At 47.0% G+C, this 13,948-nt stretch overlaps 2 protein-coding genes and 1 long non-coding RNA gene across 25 annotated transcripts in view; 2 read left to right on the top strand and 1 right to left on the bottom strand.

Moving 5' to 3' along the window:
• The window catches only part of TTLL3 (tubulin tyrosine ligase like 3), a 28,125-nt gene extending 23,329 nt beyond the window's left edge, over positions 1 to 4,796 (top strand). For 12 of the 21 annotated variants that reach the window (XM_059161648.1, XM_059161633.1, XM_059161641.1 and 9 more), the window contains 3 exons: positions 2,923 to 3,358; positions 4,063 to 4,289; positions 4,487 to 4,796. In XM_059161648.1, the coding sequence (XP_059017631.1) occupies positions 2,923 to 3,358; positions 4,063 to 4,289; positions 4,487 to 4,795 (972 nt within the window). In that variant the 3' untranslated portion in view covers position 4,796. Of the gene's footprint in view, positions 1 to 2,922; positions 3,359 to 3,796; positions 3,874 to 4,062 lie in introns of all 21 variants that reach the window. The other 9 variants (XM_059161647.1, XM_059161652.1, XM_059161645.1 and 6 more) reach the window with 7 other exon arrangements.
• RPUSD3 (RNA pseudouridine synthase D3) lies at positions 1 to 13,594 on the bottom strand. Of its 3 annotated transcripts, XM_059161657.1 has the most exons (9): positions 13,461 to 13,594; positions 13,007 to 13,146; positions 12,118 to 12,162; positions 11,872 to 11,971; positions 11,098 to 11,205; positions 10,931 to 11,015; positions 10,587 to 10,710; positions 8,295 to 8,434; positions 7,035 to 7,476 (listed from the first exon to the last, which is right to left on the bottom strand). In XM_059161657.1, the coding sequence occupies exons 1-9, from the start codon at positions 13,583 to 13,585 to the stop codon at positions 7,285 to 7,287; spliced, it is 1,059 nt and encodes a 352-aa protein (XP_059017640.1). In that variant the 5' UTR covers positions 13,586 to 13,594; the 3' UTR covers positions 7,035 to 7,284. The 3 variants fall into 3 exon arrangements, with proteins under 3 accessions (XP_059017641.1, XP_059017640.1, XP_059017642.1); XM_059161658.1 differs by lacking the exons at positions 7,035 to 7,476; positions 8,295 to 8,434 and adding an exon at positions 1 to 1,817; XM_059161659.1 differs by lacking the exon at positions 7,035 to 7,476 and having other exon boundaries at positions 8,317 to 8,434; positions 10,587 to 10,752; positions 10,927 to 11,015.
• The window catches only part of LOC131824204 (uncharacterized), an 11,234-nt gene continuing 10,880 nt past the window's right edge, over positions 13,595 to 13,948 (top strand). Inside the window, exon 1 of the long non-coding RNA XR_009350791.1 lies at positions 13,595 to 13,817. This is a non-coding gene — a long non-coding RNA (uncharacterized LOC131824204). The remainder of the gene's footprint in view (positions 13,818 to 13,948) is intronic.

Here is a 13,948-nt window from a genome sequence, read left to right on the forward strand (position 1 = left end):
TGTTTTTATTTTTATTTTAGATTTCACATATAATTTACATCATGAAATATTGATCTTTCTGACTTATTTCACTTAGTGTGATGCTCTCAAAGCCCAACCATTTTATCACAAAAGGCAATATTTCCTTCTTTTTTATGTCTAAATAATATTCCATGATTGCTAGTTAGCTAGCTAGCTAAACAGACAGTCACATTTTCTTTATTCATTCATCCATTGATGGGCTGCCATGCACATGGGGGTACAGATATTCAAGATAGGAATACTTTCTTTCCCTTCAGATAAATACTCAGAAGTGGAATTGCTGGATCATATGATAATTCTATTTTTAATTTTTTGAGGAAGCTCCATGCTATTTCCCACAGTGGCTGCACCAGTTCTTACTAACAGTTCACAAGCGTTCCCTTTTCTTTACATCCTTACCAACACTTGTTTCTTACCTTTTTGAAAATAGCCATTTTACATGTGTGAGGTGATATCCCATATGGTTTTGACTTGGAGTTCCCCCAAGATTAGTGTGACGTTGAGCACCTTTTCATGTGCCTGTTGGCCATCTGTCTGTCATCTTTGGAAAAATGTCTGTTCAGATCCTCTGCCCATTTTTAAATCAGATTACTTGTGTTTTTGCCATTGACTTGTAGGAGTTCTTTATAATATATTTTAGATATTAGCCCCTTATCAGATATATGATTTGCAAATACTTTCTCCCATTTGGTGAGTTGCCTTTTCACTTTGTTGATGGTTTCCTTTGTTGTGCAGAAGCTTTTTAGTTATAGTCCCATGTTTTTATTTTTGCTTTTATTGCCTTTACTTTTGGTATCAAATCCAAAAAAAATCATTGCCAAGATTGATGGCAAGGAGCTTAGTACTGCCAGTGTTTTCTTCTAAGGGTTTTATGGTTTCAGGTCTTAAATTCACTTTAATCTATTTTGAGTTGGTTTTTATGTGTGCTATAAGTTGTAGTCTGGGTTCGTTCTTTTGCATGTGGCTTCTAGTTTTCCTAGTACCATTTATTGAAGAGACTGAAGGAGATACTTTTTGTATCCCCTTTGTCATAAATTAATTCACCTTGTATGTGTGACTTTATTTCTGGGCAGTTCTATATTCTGTTCATTTGATCTAGGTGTCTGCTTTTATGCCAGTACCATACTGTTTGATTGCTACAGCTTTGTAATACAGTTTGAAGTCAGTAAGTGTGATGCTTCCAGCTTTGTTCTCCTTTCTCAGAATTGTTTTGAGGGCTCCTAGCTGGCTCAGTTGGTGGAGTATGTGACTCTTAATCTCAGGGTCATTATTTTGAGCCCCATGTTGGGTATAAAGATGGCTTAAAAATCTTAAAAAAAAAAAAAAAGATTGTTTGGACTGTGCAGCGTCTTTTGTGGTTCCATACAGGATATAGGATTAATTTTTCTATTTTTGTGAAAAATGCCATTGGAATTTTGATAGAGATTGCATTGAATCTATAGATTGCTTTGGGTCATGTGGACATTTTAATAACATTAATTCTTCCAATCCATGAGCCAAGAATATCTTTCCATTTATTTGTGTCTTCGGTTTTTTTCATTGGTATCTTAGTTTCCAATGTATAGGTCTTTCACTTCCTTGATTCCATTTGTCACAGGTTTTATTCCTTTGGGTGATCTTTAATTTCTTTTAATCTAGAGCAGCAGCACTGCTTTTTCTTCCTCCATAGTTTGTTTGGAACTTTTGAAGGGACCAGGCTGGTTGTTTTGTAGAACTGCCCCACATTTTGGATTTATCTGATTGTTTCTTCGTGATGCTGTTTAGCTTGTTCTTCTGTTATCTCAATGTCCTGTAAACTAGAAGTTAGGCCAAACAGCTTGGTGAGGTTCAGGTTAAACATTTTTGGCAAGAACACTTGAGAGGTGATACTGAGTGCCTTATATGCTATCACAAGGCACACACTGTTGGACTGTCTCCTGATTAGTGATGCTAAGTCTGACCACAGGGTTAGGGCAGTGGCTACCAGATCTCTCCATTGTCACTTGGCTCCTCCCTCTGGCAATGATCACTTACTCTGTAAAGTGATGCCGAGGCTGTGTGCACATGACACATTTTCCTGTCATCCTTTTCACCAACTTGTTTTGATACCCAGTTTTGATTCTTGCCTCCTTTGATCAGTTGGGTTTTGTGGGCTTGGTTATTTTTAACAAGATCCAAGTGATTCTGATGTTTAGATTCTAATCAGGTTATTCTACTGACACAGAAAATACCTCAGAGTACCTCAAGGTTAAAGGGGGGGGGTCATTAGCAAGACACAGGGGGCTTTTCTGGAGCCTAGCTACAGGGTGTACAGCTGGCTTAATAGGAACTGAAAATTGTACAGGAGCTCCTCTCTTGGACCTTTTTCTCTGCCTCCTTCTGCAAATTTGCTACTTCAGTCTCTTAGTAGAATGCCTTCATTAAAGCTCTTAATTTCTGCTTCCCCATAATGGGTTCATGCAGGGCTCCAGACAGGCTCCAAGCCTCTTATCTGTCTGGGTGACACAACTCAAATTCTGTCTGCAGAGACTCTGGCTTAACTCAGGAAGCTGTCTGTCAGCAGTGGCCTGTGGAGCAGAGCCATACACATTTCAGCAGGGGCTGGGAGAACTTAGGGGAGGGTAAAAGGTAGGGAGTGCTGGTGGTAGCATGGTTAAGGCTCTCTGACTCCACTGAGTTACTAATCCCAGGGACTCTGTGACTTTCTAGGTTGGTTTTTTTTTTTTTTTTTTTTTTTTTTTTTTTTTTTTTTTTTTGATTCAGGCCTCCGGAGCCAGACTCCTTAGAGGACAGAGGTGGGCTTCCTGTTTCTTAGCCCAGAGATTAATTTCATCCATCTCTGTCCTGATTCCTTCTGGGCCTAGGATTCCAGCATCCAGCATCACTGTCTGAACAGTCCTCATCTCCTCTTCTTTTCCACAGCCTGCCGTGGAGGTACCTCAGTATGTGGGTATCCGGCTCCTAGTAGAGGGCTCCACCATCAAGAAGCCCCTGGCAATGTGTCACCGGCGGATGGGGGTCCGCCCAGCACTCCCTCACCTGCTGACCCAGAGAGGCTCTGGGGAAGGCAAGGACTCGGGGACCCTTACCCACAAGTCAGCTCCTAGGAAAGTTGCTGGGGCCAGGAGTCTGGGGCACACTGAGAAGCCAACCTTCACTGCCACCACCTCGGCCCCCGGAAAGGGGAAGAAAGGCAAGGCGAAAAGTGCCACAGCCCTGGTCTACCCCAACCTCCGGAAGTGGGAGCCCCCCAGCACCAGGATGGGCTGCATTTTCACCATGACCTTTGCTAGTGGGGACAGGCAACCCCACCCCTTGAACAGATTGCCATTGAGTCCGAAGAACCCCCAGGCCCTGGGTAAGATCATTCCCGTAAAACACCCTGGGGTCCCAAGGCAATTTCTTCCTGCTCTTCAAGCCCCCCCGTCCTAACCACCTGGATTTGCAACCCCACCATTGCCCCACCTAGAAGACACTAGTAGCAAGGAAAAGCCATCACTTCCAAAGTATTTTTTTTTTTAAATGCACGTCCAAATGAGTATTGTTCTCTCCCAAAGTAGCCACCCTGCAAGGCAGCTGGACTTATTTCAAATGCCAGGACTCAATCCCGGGTCCATCTCTCTCCAGAGCCCAAGCTTTGCCTGCTGCAGTATTCTGCCTTTGCCTCCATGCAGAGTTGCCTCTGGGGGAAAGGGGCTAATTACAGCATTTAACAGTTTGCACTGTGCTGCTACCTAACCAGCTCCTTTAGTCCTCACAACCTAGCAAGGTAGGTGCTATTATCCCCATTTTCCAGCCGAGGTATCAGGAAGTATAAGGAAGTTGCCCGAGGTTGCACATCTCAGAAGGGGCAGAGCTGGGATGCAGACCCAGGTCTGTTGGACTCCAAATCCTGTGTTCTTCCCATGGCCTCTGGAGGAGGAACTGGGAGGGCTCCATCTGTCATCTCAAACCCCAAGCCTTCCTCTTCCCCCACCTCCCCACCCTTCATGCTCTCCCTGAGGGGCAGCTTGTCGGCCTTGGACCTTCCCCAGGCCCTCATGGCCCCTTTTGCTCCCACAGTCCCTTCCCACTTCCCCAGTGTCCACACCAAGGCCCGGCTGCCTTCTCCCCATGTTCTCCGATCCCAGGGGCGGGTCCTCAGACTGCAACACAGCAAGCTGGTGGGCTCTCAGGCCCTGTCGACCACAGGCAAGGCCTTGATGACTCTACCTACTGCCAAGGTTTTGATTTCCTTCCCACCTAACTCTGAGCTCAAGCTGGCATCCAGCGTCCTAAAACCAAGAAAGGTGGGCCTTGAACTGTGACTTGCACCCTGGTGGGCAGTGCTAAATACAGGGCTCTAGGGTCAGGGCTGGAGGGCACAGGCAAGGGCAGGTCTCAGGCAGGCTGGAGCCAGAAGGGAAGGGCTTTTTTCCCTCAGAACCCCCTTCCTGAACAGATTTCTTGATCATCTCTTCCACCTCTTCCCCCCTTTCACACCGAGGCTGTTGCTTCCCAGCGCCTTCGTGGTCCCCATTCTGGAAGTACCTTGTGGCCTCTACCTTTTGAAGTTGGAAATCTTCCTAGCACCTACAGGAAGATCAAAGCCAAAGGCAAGTTCAAGACCAGACTCTGTGACAAACCCAAGGCTGAGGCATGCCTCATGAAAACACTGAGCCTTCCAGGACCCCTGCCCTTTATCAAAGCATACCAGGAACTAGGGGGCATGGGGGACGTGAGGCCAGAGAAGCCCTTGCTTTGGTCCTCACTGCCCCTGTCCTGGATGCAGCGCCAAATAAAAAGGAGCAAGTGAAGTTTCCTGGGCTTGGCTCCATTTCTGTTGGATGGTGAAGAGAGAGTAGGCTGAGGCCCTGTGCCCCAACATCCAGAGTGAGAGCTAGAGGCTGTCAGACACCCTTCCACAAAGCAAAGGGCCAGAATTCCACCCCATAGCAACAGGCATGGGGTTTCCTATGCAGTGTCTCTCTGGCATCTCTGATCTTGGATTGGGGGATAAGCCTCACTTTGTAGATGAAGAAACGGGAGTCTGAAGGAGGAGACATGGCTTGCCCAAGATCATGTGGCAATGAGAAGGCTAGGACGTATTGCCAGACTGCTCACCACTGGGAGATCCCCAAGGCCCAAGTCCAGGGGAGAACCTGGCCCAGCAGCAGAGTAACATCTAACAGGCGTCAGATTTACACCACGAGATGGGGGAAGGATGGACCTCACCTAAACACCAGCCCTTCTCCAGAGCGAGTTGGTCTGTTCCTTCCTCAGCAAGGGCCCATGGTCTCCTAGAAAGAAATATCCGACCAGCCACACCCATCTGAAAAACTGGTATTTCTTAGTTGTAGTAAGTTGAATGTTAGCCTCCCTTCCCCCAAAAGATATATCTGCCTGGAACCTGTGAATAAGTTAATTTGGAAAAATGGTCTTCATAGATGTGATTAAGTTAAAGATCTTGAGATGAGAGTACTCTGGATTATCCAGGTGAGCCCTAAATGCAATGACAAGTGTCCTTAGAAGACGCAGACATGAGAAGACCATGTGAAGATGAGGGCAGACTGATGTGATGTGGCCATAAGTCAAGGCTTGCAGCCACCAGGAGCTGGAAGAGGCAAGGATTCATCCCTAGAGACTTCAGAGAGCACAGCCCTGTTGACACCTTCATCTCAGACTTTTGGCCTCCAGACAGATCTCTGAGAAAATCAGTTTCTGTTATCTTAAGCCACTCAGATTGTGGTAATTTTGTTACAGCAGTCCTAGGAAACCAATACGCTAGTCAAGTGAAGATACATACACTCTGCCAGCATCTCTGACATAACTGAACCAGGAAATGCACATGAGCAGCTTCACACCAGTGTTGTGCTAAGAGCTGAATGATGATGTTAACAGTAGAATGGATCAACTGGGAGAGTCATGCACTGGAATTCAAACCCATAGCACACCACACAGATGCATTTCACAGTGTGGAACAAGAACAAATCGCTGAAGAGTATATACATAGATAGCACGACTCCATTTACGGAAACTTTAGAATTGGGCTAAACAAAATATGTTGTTTAGGGATGTATATTTGGTGGAAAAACTTAAGACAAACAAGGAAAGCTCCCATGTCAGGGGAGGGGCCTCCAACCTAGACTGAACAGTAGAACCCCTCCGGGAGATTCAAAAAAGATCGATGCCGGAATCTCCAGCCCAGACTGATTAAATTGGTATCTTTAGGGTGCAGAATCCCAGGGAAGGAAGGGGCTTTTTAAAAGTTTCACTGAGGGGGTTCTAATGTGGGGCCAGGGTTGAGAACTGCTACCCTAACAGGGAAGGAGAGGTATGTTTCTATTTCGTGCCAAGTGGTGCTTATATGGGAGTCGCCTTATAATTACTCTTTAAATCACAGAACTATTTATGTACTCTTCATATGTTTGATATATCTCACAATTTTTTCACATAAAAGGTCTAAGGTCTTGATTTATATGAAGTCCCTGGAGTAATCAGATTCATAGACACAGAGGAGAATGGGGCTACTGGGAGGTGGGAGGATGGGGTGTCAGTGTTTAATGGGGCAGAGTTTCAGTTCTTCAGGCTGATGGGATGTGACAGTTGCACTACAATGTGAACATACTTGATGCCACTGAACTGCTCACTTAAAAATGGTTAAGATGGCTGGGGCACCTGGGTGGGTCAGTGGGTTAAGCCTCTGCCTTCGGCTCAGGTCATGATCTCGGGGTCCTGGGATTGAGTCCCATATCAGGCTCTCTGCTCAGCAGCGAGCCTGCTTCCCCCTTTCTCTCTGCCTGCCTCTCTGCCTACTTGTGATCTGTCTGTCAAATATATAAATAAATAATCTTTAAAAAAATGTTTAAAACAAATGGTTAAGATGGTAAATTTTGTTATATGTATTTTAGCACAACTAAATGACAAAAAAGTTAGATATTTCCTCTCAGCTAGAACTGGGACAGAAACAGCCAAATAAAATCGCATACTGAACTCAGCAGAAAGTATGCTCCATGATAAACGTTTACTTTCTCAGCAAATCGTCAAAACCATACTATGAGGTAGGTACTTTTATTAACTCAGCAGAGAGGTGAAGTCATCTGCCTAACACCATACAGCAAGTGGCCTAGCCAGGCCCTGATCTTAGGTTTGTCCGAATGCAGAGCCCAGGATCTTAAAGCATGGCCTTAGTGCATGTTGAGCACTGACCTCATTCTCCTCAGGCCTGATGGTAGGTTCATCCTCCTCTCCCCTCACCTCCATCCCCACTGTTTGCCAGTGGAAACAGAAGGAACAGAAGGAGGACTATTGTTGGCGGAGCCCCAGGCACTGTAGGGTCCTGGAGAAATAAGGGGGTAGGGGTGCCAGAAGCTTCATGGGGGCCTCCCTGGGCCTCATGCCTGGAAGATGGAGACAGCGCAGGTGGAGATGCAAGGGCAGTTGGGCAGCCTGAGCCGGGGTCAGGCAGAGGCGTCTGAGGAGGGCTTCGTCCAGGACCTGGGGTGGGAGAGGCATGTCAGCATTCAGCCAGGTTGAGTTCCAACCAGCTCTAACCAAAAATGGAAGTAAGGCAGGTCTTCCCTCCCCTGCTCCCTCCCTGTCCATAGTTTCTTATTTGTATTCTCTACACAAACACACACTCACATATACCATCACACTATGGCAGAGACTGGCTAGCGTTCATCAAATCAGTTCCCACCTGGCACACAGCTAAACATTTTTGAGTCCCTTTTGCAGTTTTATTAACTGTATGCCACGTGATAGTTTTAGCCAATGGAACAGGAGTGCAAGTATAAGCAAGCCACTGCCAGACCTGACTCATGAAAACCTCCCAAATGGACCTGCACTGTACTGTCTCCCTTCATCTGCTGGCTGCATGGCAATGCCTGGGTCCCTGAGTGACCTTGGGGTAAAGCCCATCCCTACCCCAACCCCATTCATTAGATTTAATGGGAGGGAAACTGTTGTGTTAAACTCTGGGACTTTGGGGTAACTCTGTTAGAGCACATAGAGTAACCATAACCCACACACAATTATGTTTAGTCCTTACACCAGGGACATAAAGAACAACGGACTTAAAAGGGCCTTGAGAAATCAGCTGGTTCAAGTCCCTTATTGAACAGATGGGCAGAACAAGGCCTAAGAGAGGGGATGTTACTTGCTCAAGGCACACAGTAAGACAGGGCTTATAAATAGCTCTGGAAGCCAAGAGGGCGGCCACTCAGTCCTAGACTTCATAGCTAATGTCTGAAGGTGCTGCCCACCCTCACCCCACAGCCCACCCCCCGAAACAATAGGTAGGTGGGTGTGGGTACCTGTCTTTGGGGCTTGGTGCTCTCAGCTGGCAGTAGAAAGCGCTGGCCCAGGACAGTGCCCACACGGGCAGAGTATGTGTGATCCCCAAGCACAGGGCAGAGCTGTAGTACCATGTGTACCTGGAGTTGACTGGGGAACACTGGGGGACAGGAGACAGAGGACAGATGGTAGGCAGTTGCTCTTTCTGTCCCACCCAGGATCATCATCCCTCCTCTCCTCTGGGGAAACACCACCACTCTGCTCCCATTTACAGATCACGTGGTTTTAGTGAGGTCAATGCTACCGCCCGACTCCAGAGCAGGGCGCAAGAGCAGGTCAGCACCGTCATAACCATCAATCTACCCAGCCTGTAAGATTCGCTCATGAAGAGATACAACCCTGAATTTACTGCTGAAGCTACTGGAAACAAGGAATGCTTTTTCCTGCTAGGGTACTAAACTGGTGGGTGCAGGCCTGGAGCTGCCAGAGCCTCTGGCCATCTCTACTGTGCCCAGAGGAGAGCCTGTGGGAGGGAGAAGCCAATATGCAGGAGGCAAAAAGAAATGCAGAAAGAACATCCCGAGGACATCCTCTGAGCCTCAAGATCTAGCTATGCCTAAACTTTAAGTTATGGGAGCCAATACCTTCCCTGTTTTTAGCTTACCCCAATTTGAACAGGTTTTGGGGAAACCTGACAAAGAAATGGGGAGCTATGTGCTAGGCATGGTACAAAGTGCTTCACATATGTAAATTTATTTAATCCTCATGACAGCCTGATAAGGGGGTCCTATCATCATTCCCATCTTCACACAGGAAAACTGAAGCTCAAAAAGAAGTGACTTGCCCACTACCATTAGCTGGGATTCAAACCCAGGAGCTACTACTCTGCTTCCATGTCTAGCAATATGGTGGACTGGATAATCTAAAAAATTTCTTGCTCTAAACCACCTAGAAATACCAGAAAAATATAAGAACCATCCTTTTAAATATAGAGCTGGGCAGAGGAAATTAAGGTCCCCAAGACCAAAGCCAGTGGAAAACAAATCCACAGTACACAAGTGCCAACGTTTCATCTATTCCAGGGATGCTGCAAATCTTGGTATCCAGGGGTCTTGGGTTTAAGTAGCTACCTAGGGGCCAGGGCTGAGGCCTTGGTACCCAAATGAAATCCTAGAGGAGCTACATCTTCAGTAAAGGGGTGAACCAGGAGAAAAAGCTAGCCACCGATGAAGACAGGTCATCACCTTAGGTATGGGTGAAGGGAGTGAAGTTTTCCCCTGAGAATTCACAACCATGAGCCCACTCTCACAGGTTTGGGACTCAATACCAGCGTAATCTGTGAACTTCCAACCAAGACATTAATATTCAAAGAGAACTTGAAACTGATAGCTCTGGGGCATTTGGCAGAACCAATGGCAGAACCACTCCCGAGGGCCCTACTTACAGTGAGGTAACAAAAGATTTCCACAGATAGAGGCCCAGCTGAACGTGAATCCACATTCCTGAATCACAGAGCAATGAAAATCTACCAAGTATGAGAGTCAGCATGAAACACCATAGGATTAGGCTCTCCAGAACTTCAGACAATGAAAATACAGAAATATATATAGAATAGAAATATAGAAATATCAGTATGTTTAACTTGAACAAATATGAGAAAAAAAGATGCTCTATATTTTTCAGGGCCATTTTTATTTGTAAAACAACCAAATAGGACTCCTAGAAGTGAAAGAAAAATACAGTCAATGGATGGGCTGAATTGGCAGATCCAACTGAAAAGAAAACTATTCACCTGGAAAATAGATCTAAAGAAATTACCCAGATGAAGAATTACCGGGATGAAGAAATGAAAAATATGAAAGAAAAGAGACCTAGTAAGTAGAATGAGAAGGTCAGACACCTCTCTCAGGCATTCAGAAGGAAGAGAACAGAGAAAATGCAAGAGGTGCAACATTTGAAGAGAACTTTCTGGGATTGATGACATAGATTTTCAGACTGAGGAAACAAAGTGAATTCTAAGGAAGATAAATAAAACTGAGCCCACACACCTAGATTAGGCACAGTGAAACCACAGAACAAAACTTAGAGATCAAAAACTTAGAGAAAAAAAAAAATAGATGGGCTACAAAGGAATGACCATCAGACTGGCAGCAGAAGCGCTGTCTCCTTCAGCTGTGTCTGACTACTTCCTTCTTAGAGACCATCAAATGCTCCCCAAGCTGCCATTACCACCACCACCACCTTCTTCCCACTCCCCCTCCCCACGCCCCAGCCAAATACAGTTGTGAGGGCTGGCAAGGTTCCAGACCCACCTGTCAGTGGCTGCAGCTGGACCAGGGCACAGCCAGAGCCCATGGCCACCACATGGAAGTGGCTGAAGGTCCTCTTGACACCTTCTTGGAAGTCTTTCCGGGATGGGGACTTCACTGGAATTACCTGTGGTGTCAGCCCCCAAGAATGAACAAGCTTCACACATATCTGGCAGCTCACCCAGACCCTCTCTGCTCCCAATAGATGGAGCCAGAGTATAAGCAGTGGTCACTTGCCTGTTTTAGGGGACAAGAGAGCCAGCCACCCCAAGTCTATACACTTGACTCCTCTTTAGGGATCATATATTTGGAGAGTCCCCTCCTCTTCCCTCCCAGACCTGACTTACTAGATCAACACCATCAATGTGTTCCAGTTTCAGAGTTGCCTGGATATCCCCCTCAGAAGTAGCTGGAATCCCATCAGTGACAGCACTGAGAAAGAGGCAGGAAGAGGTCACAGGACGGCTTGCCAGGACTTTCCTATTGCCCCGGGGAGCCTCCCATCCCCTCTCACCAGTAGGTGGCTGTGGGTCTCTGGGCTCTCCGTGAGTGGATGAAGAACTTCTGCAGGCGGCTCGCTGTCTGAGGACAGCTGGAAAGGAGTACAAGCCCAGAGGTGTCTCTGGAGAAAGAGGATAAATCACAGAAGTTAAAGTCTTCTGGGCTCACCTACAAAAAAGGGAGACCCCTTGGAAGGAACACAGGCCTGCTTAAGGCCAAGAGGTCACACCAGTACTATAACCCTGACTTCCTCATGTTTAATAATAAGACTACATAATTTAATGAGTTTCTCATTCTCCGCTGGTTCCCAAGGAGCTCACAGCCAAATGTTGTAACAATTACCATCCACTGCTGAATGCCTACAATGTGCTGGGCACTGTAGTAGGAATTTTGTATATATTGGCTTGTAAATAATTAAATTCCCCAAAAGCATATTTCATCTCAAGTACCAGCTCTAATTGATGGCAGTTAGAAGAAAGAATATTGTGGATCAACCAGCAATGCCTGCCATGATTATGGGATTGAAGAAGTGACTGCACACAAAGCACTGCTCTACTTTATGATTAAGGGAACTGAGGCTCAGTGAAGTTTCATGCTTTGCCTAAGATCACAGTTTGTGCACACGGATATGAACCCAGATCTGTCCGCTCCCTCCTTTTCCTTGCATCCTTCCTCTGTGATCCCAAACCAGCCTAGGGAACATGTCTCAGCCTATTTCCAAGCAACTGCTCCCTCACCCAAGATGGAGGCCTGTCCTGCTATTCTCCCATCACCGCCCACCACTTACTTCCCAGATGCCTGGACAACCTGGAGCTCCCGATCCTTAAGCCCCAGCGACTGGCTCAGCTCTGGCAGCACCGAGAACAATGTCAGCTCCCCTGGTTTTCCTGGGGCGGGTGGGGGGGGGAAGAAGGAAAAGTACAAGCTGCTCTCAGAGGCCTTTGGCTTCATGCCACCATCTCCTTCTTTTCATTATCCAATCCCTCAGAGCCATCAAACCCTATTCCACTACCTCCCCTCCCCCTGACCATACCTGTCACTGGTAGACCTGGTGGCTTATTCAGTGTAACAAGAGGTCCTAGAACATACAGTATGTGAGCATCAGTGACACAAAAGCAGCAACTGGAGTTTATAAAGTACTTTCTCAATTCAACTTCTCTTGTGTCCCCACTACAACTCTCAGACATGAGTTATCAACCACACCCTAAACAGAAGTTCTTTCAGTCCTTGGCATATGCTAAGCTTGTTGCCACTTTAGGCTTTTATACCTGCTGTCTCCTCAGTCCCTGATTTTCACCTGTCTGGCTCTTTCACATCATGTTGGCTCAAATGTCACTACCACAGAGAGGCCTGAATCTCCATCTAATGTCAGCCACACGGTTATAACACCCTGATCAGTAGTAAGTACCTTGTCCATTTATTTCTGGTTAACCCATTTCTCCCACTCAAATATTGGCTCCCTCAGAGTAGGAACCATATTTATCTTGTTCCGCACGGTATAACTGTGTCTGGAACAGTGGAATAGAACCTATGCTCAGTAAATAGCTGAGAAAATTAAATCACTGGCGACTTGGGTCCACAGAAATTATTTTCCTAAAGTCACACAGTAAGGTGATTACAGAGCTTAGATCTGATTTCAAAGCCTACGTTTTGTCCATAAATAATTTATTATGACAATTCTTATTACCAAGTGCCTACCATGTTCAAGGCTCTCTAGTTATTTGCACCCTCACACCCCTATTCCCATGATGCTGAGGCTTGGGCAGATTACGTGGCTGGTTCCAGGTCAAACCACTAGTGGGAGGCAGAACCCGGATATGACCCGCAAAGATTTTGTTAGGGAGCCCAGTCAGCCCGCAGAAGGCTCTGAGCCGCAGGCTGCCCTCCCAGATCTCTGTGCAGCTGCCCCTCCCAGCCCTCACCTCTCTGGTCCACTACGGCTGCCCTCAGCACATCAACCAGCCCTTCCCGGGTGAGATTCTCTAGCTGCAGCACCCCCGCGAATGGCTGGTCCCCCAACTGCCCCGACCGCTTGCTGGATCCTCCTCGGCGCAGCTGATGTCTGGAAAAGGTGGGGTAAGCAACAGGGAGATCACTGTTTCCTGAGGTGTGTCCGTTCTTATCTTCACACATCTTAAATCCTGCCACCTCCTACAAATGCCTGAAAATGCCTGGATGAGCCTCCCGAAAATTCATAAACAACGGCGCCCATTTTGCAGGAAGGACGTGAAGCTCAGAGAAACCAAATGAGTAGTTCAGGGTCACACAGTAGTAGCGGAATTAGAATCCATGCCCACCTAAATCCAGATCCCACACACACCTTACCCCGGCCCCAACGTCCCACCCACACAAAGAGGCAGAGGGAGGCCTAATCACCCGGCTTCGGTGCCAAAGCTTGAGGCCTGGGACCCTGGGCGGACCCCCGGCCCCCGCCGGCAGCCACACCAGACTTGGCGCAAAACCCGACAGCTAGCCATCTCCCCAGCGGCGACAGTGCGCATGTGTCCAGAAAGGCCGACACGCTCAGCTACAGTGCGCTGATTGGTCAGATTGCCTGTCAATCGGAATAGCGAGGAGGCGGACTCAGGGCCCTGAAAAGGCGGAGCTTTGCCTTCGCCCAGAAAGAAAATGCTTCACCTCACCTCGGTGCTTTTGGGAAAATTGAGGCACGGAGCTGAGAAGGAATTTACTCGGGATCATAGGACCTCTCCTAAGGCAAAACAGGAACGAAAGGTACTCTGATAACCATTCCAATTCGTAGGAGCCTCTGACTTCAAAAAACCACTACTGTGCCCAATTTTGTAAGGCAAATTGAGAAGAAATAACAAAAACACCCAAGACAGGTGCATAATCAATCCAAAAGG

The sequence above is a fragment of the Mustela lutreola genome, chromosome 2 (genome assembly GCF_030435805.1).
Source record: "Mustela lutreola isolate mMusLut2 chromosome 2, mMusLut2.pri, whole genome shotgun sequence".
Lineage (NCBI taxonomy): Eukaryota > Metazoa > Chordata > Mammalia > Carnivora > Mustelidae > Mustela > Mustela lutreola.

Bases quoted from the DNA above. Each gene is read 5' to 3' on its own strand.
- RPUSD3 (XM_059161657.1), bottom strand. From the start codon at position 13,585: ATGCGCACTGTCGCCGCTGGGGAGATGGCTAGCTGTCGGGTTTTGCGC. The intron at 11,016-11,097 runs GTGAGAGGGGAT...CCTCTTTCTCAG, and splicing joins AGACCCACAGCCACCTACTG to TGCTGTCACTGATGGGATTC. The intron at 8,435-10,586 runs GTGGGTCTGGAA...CCTGTCCCCCAG, and splicing joins CCAGCTGCAGCCACTGACAG to TGTTCCCCAGTCAACTCCAG.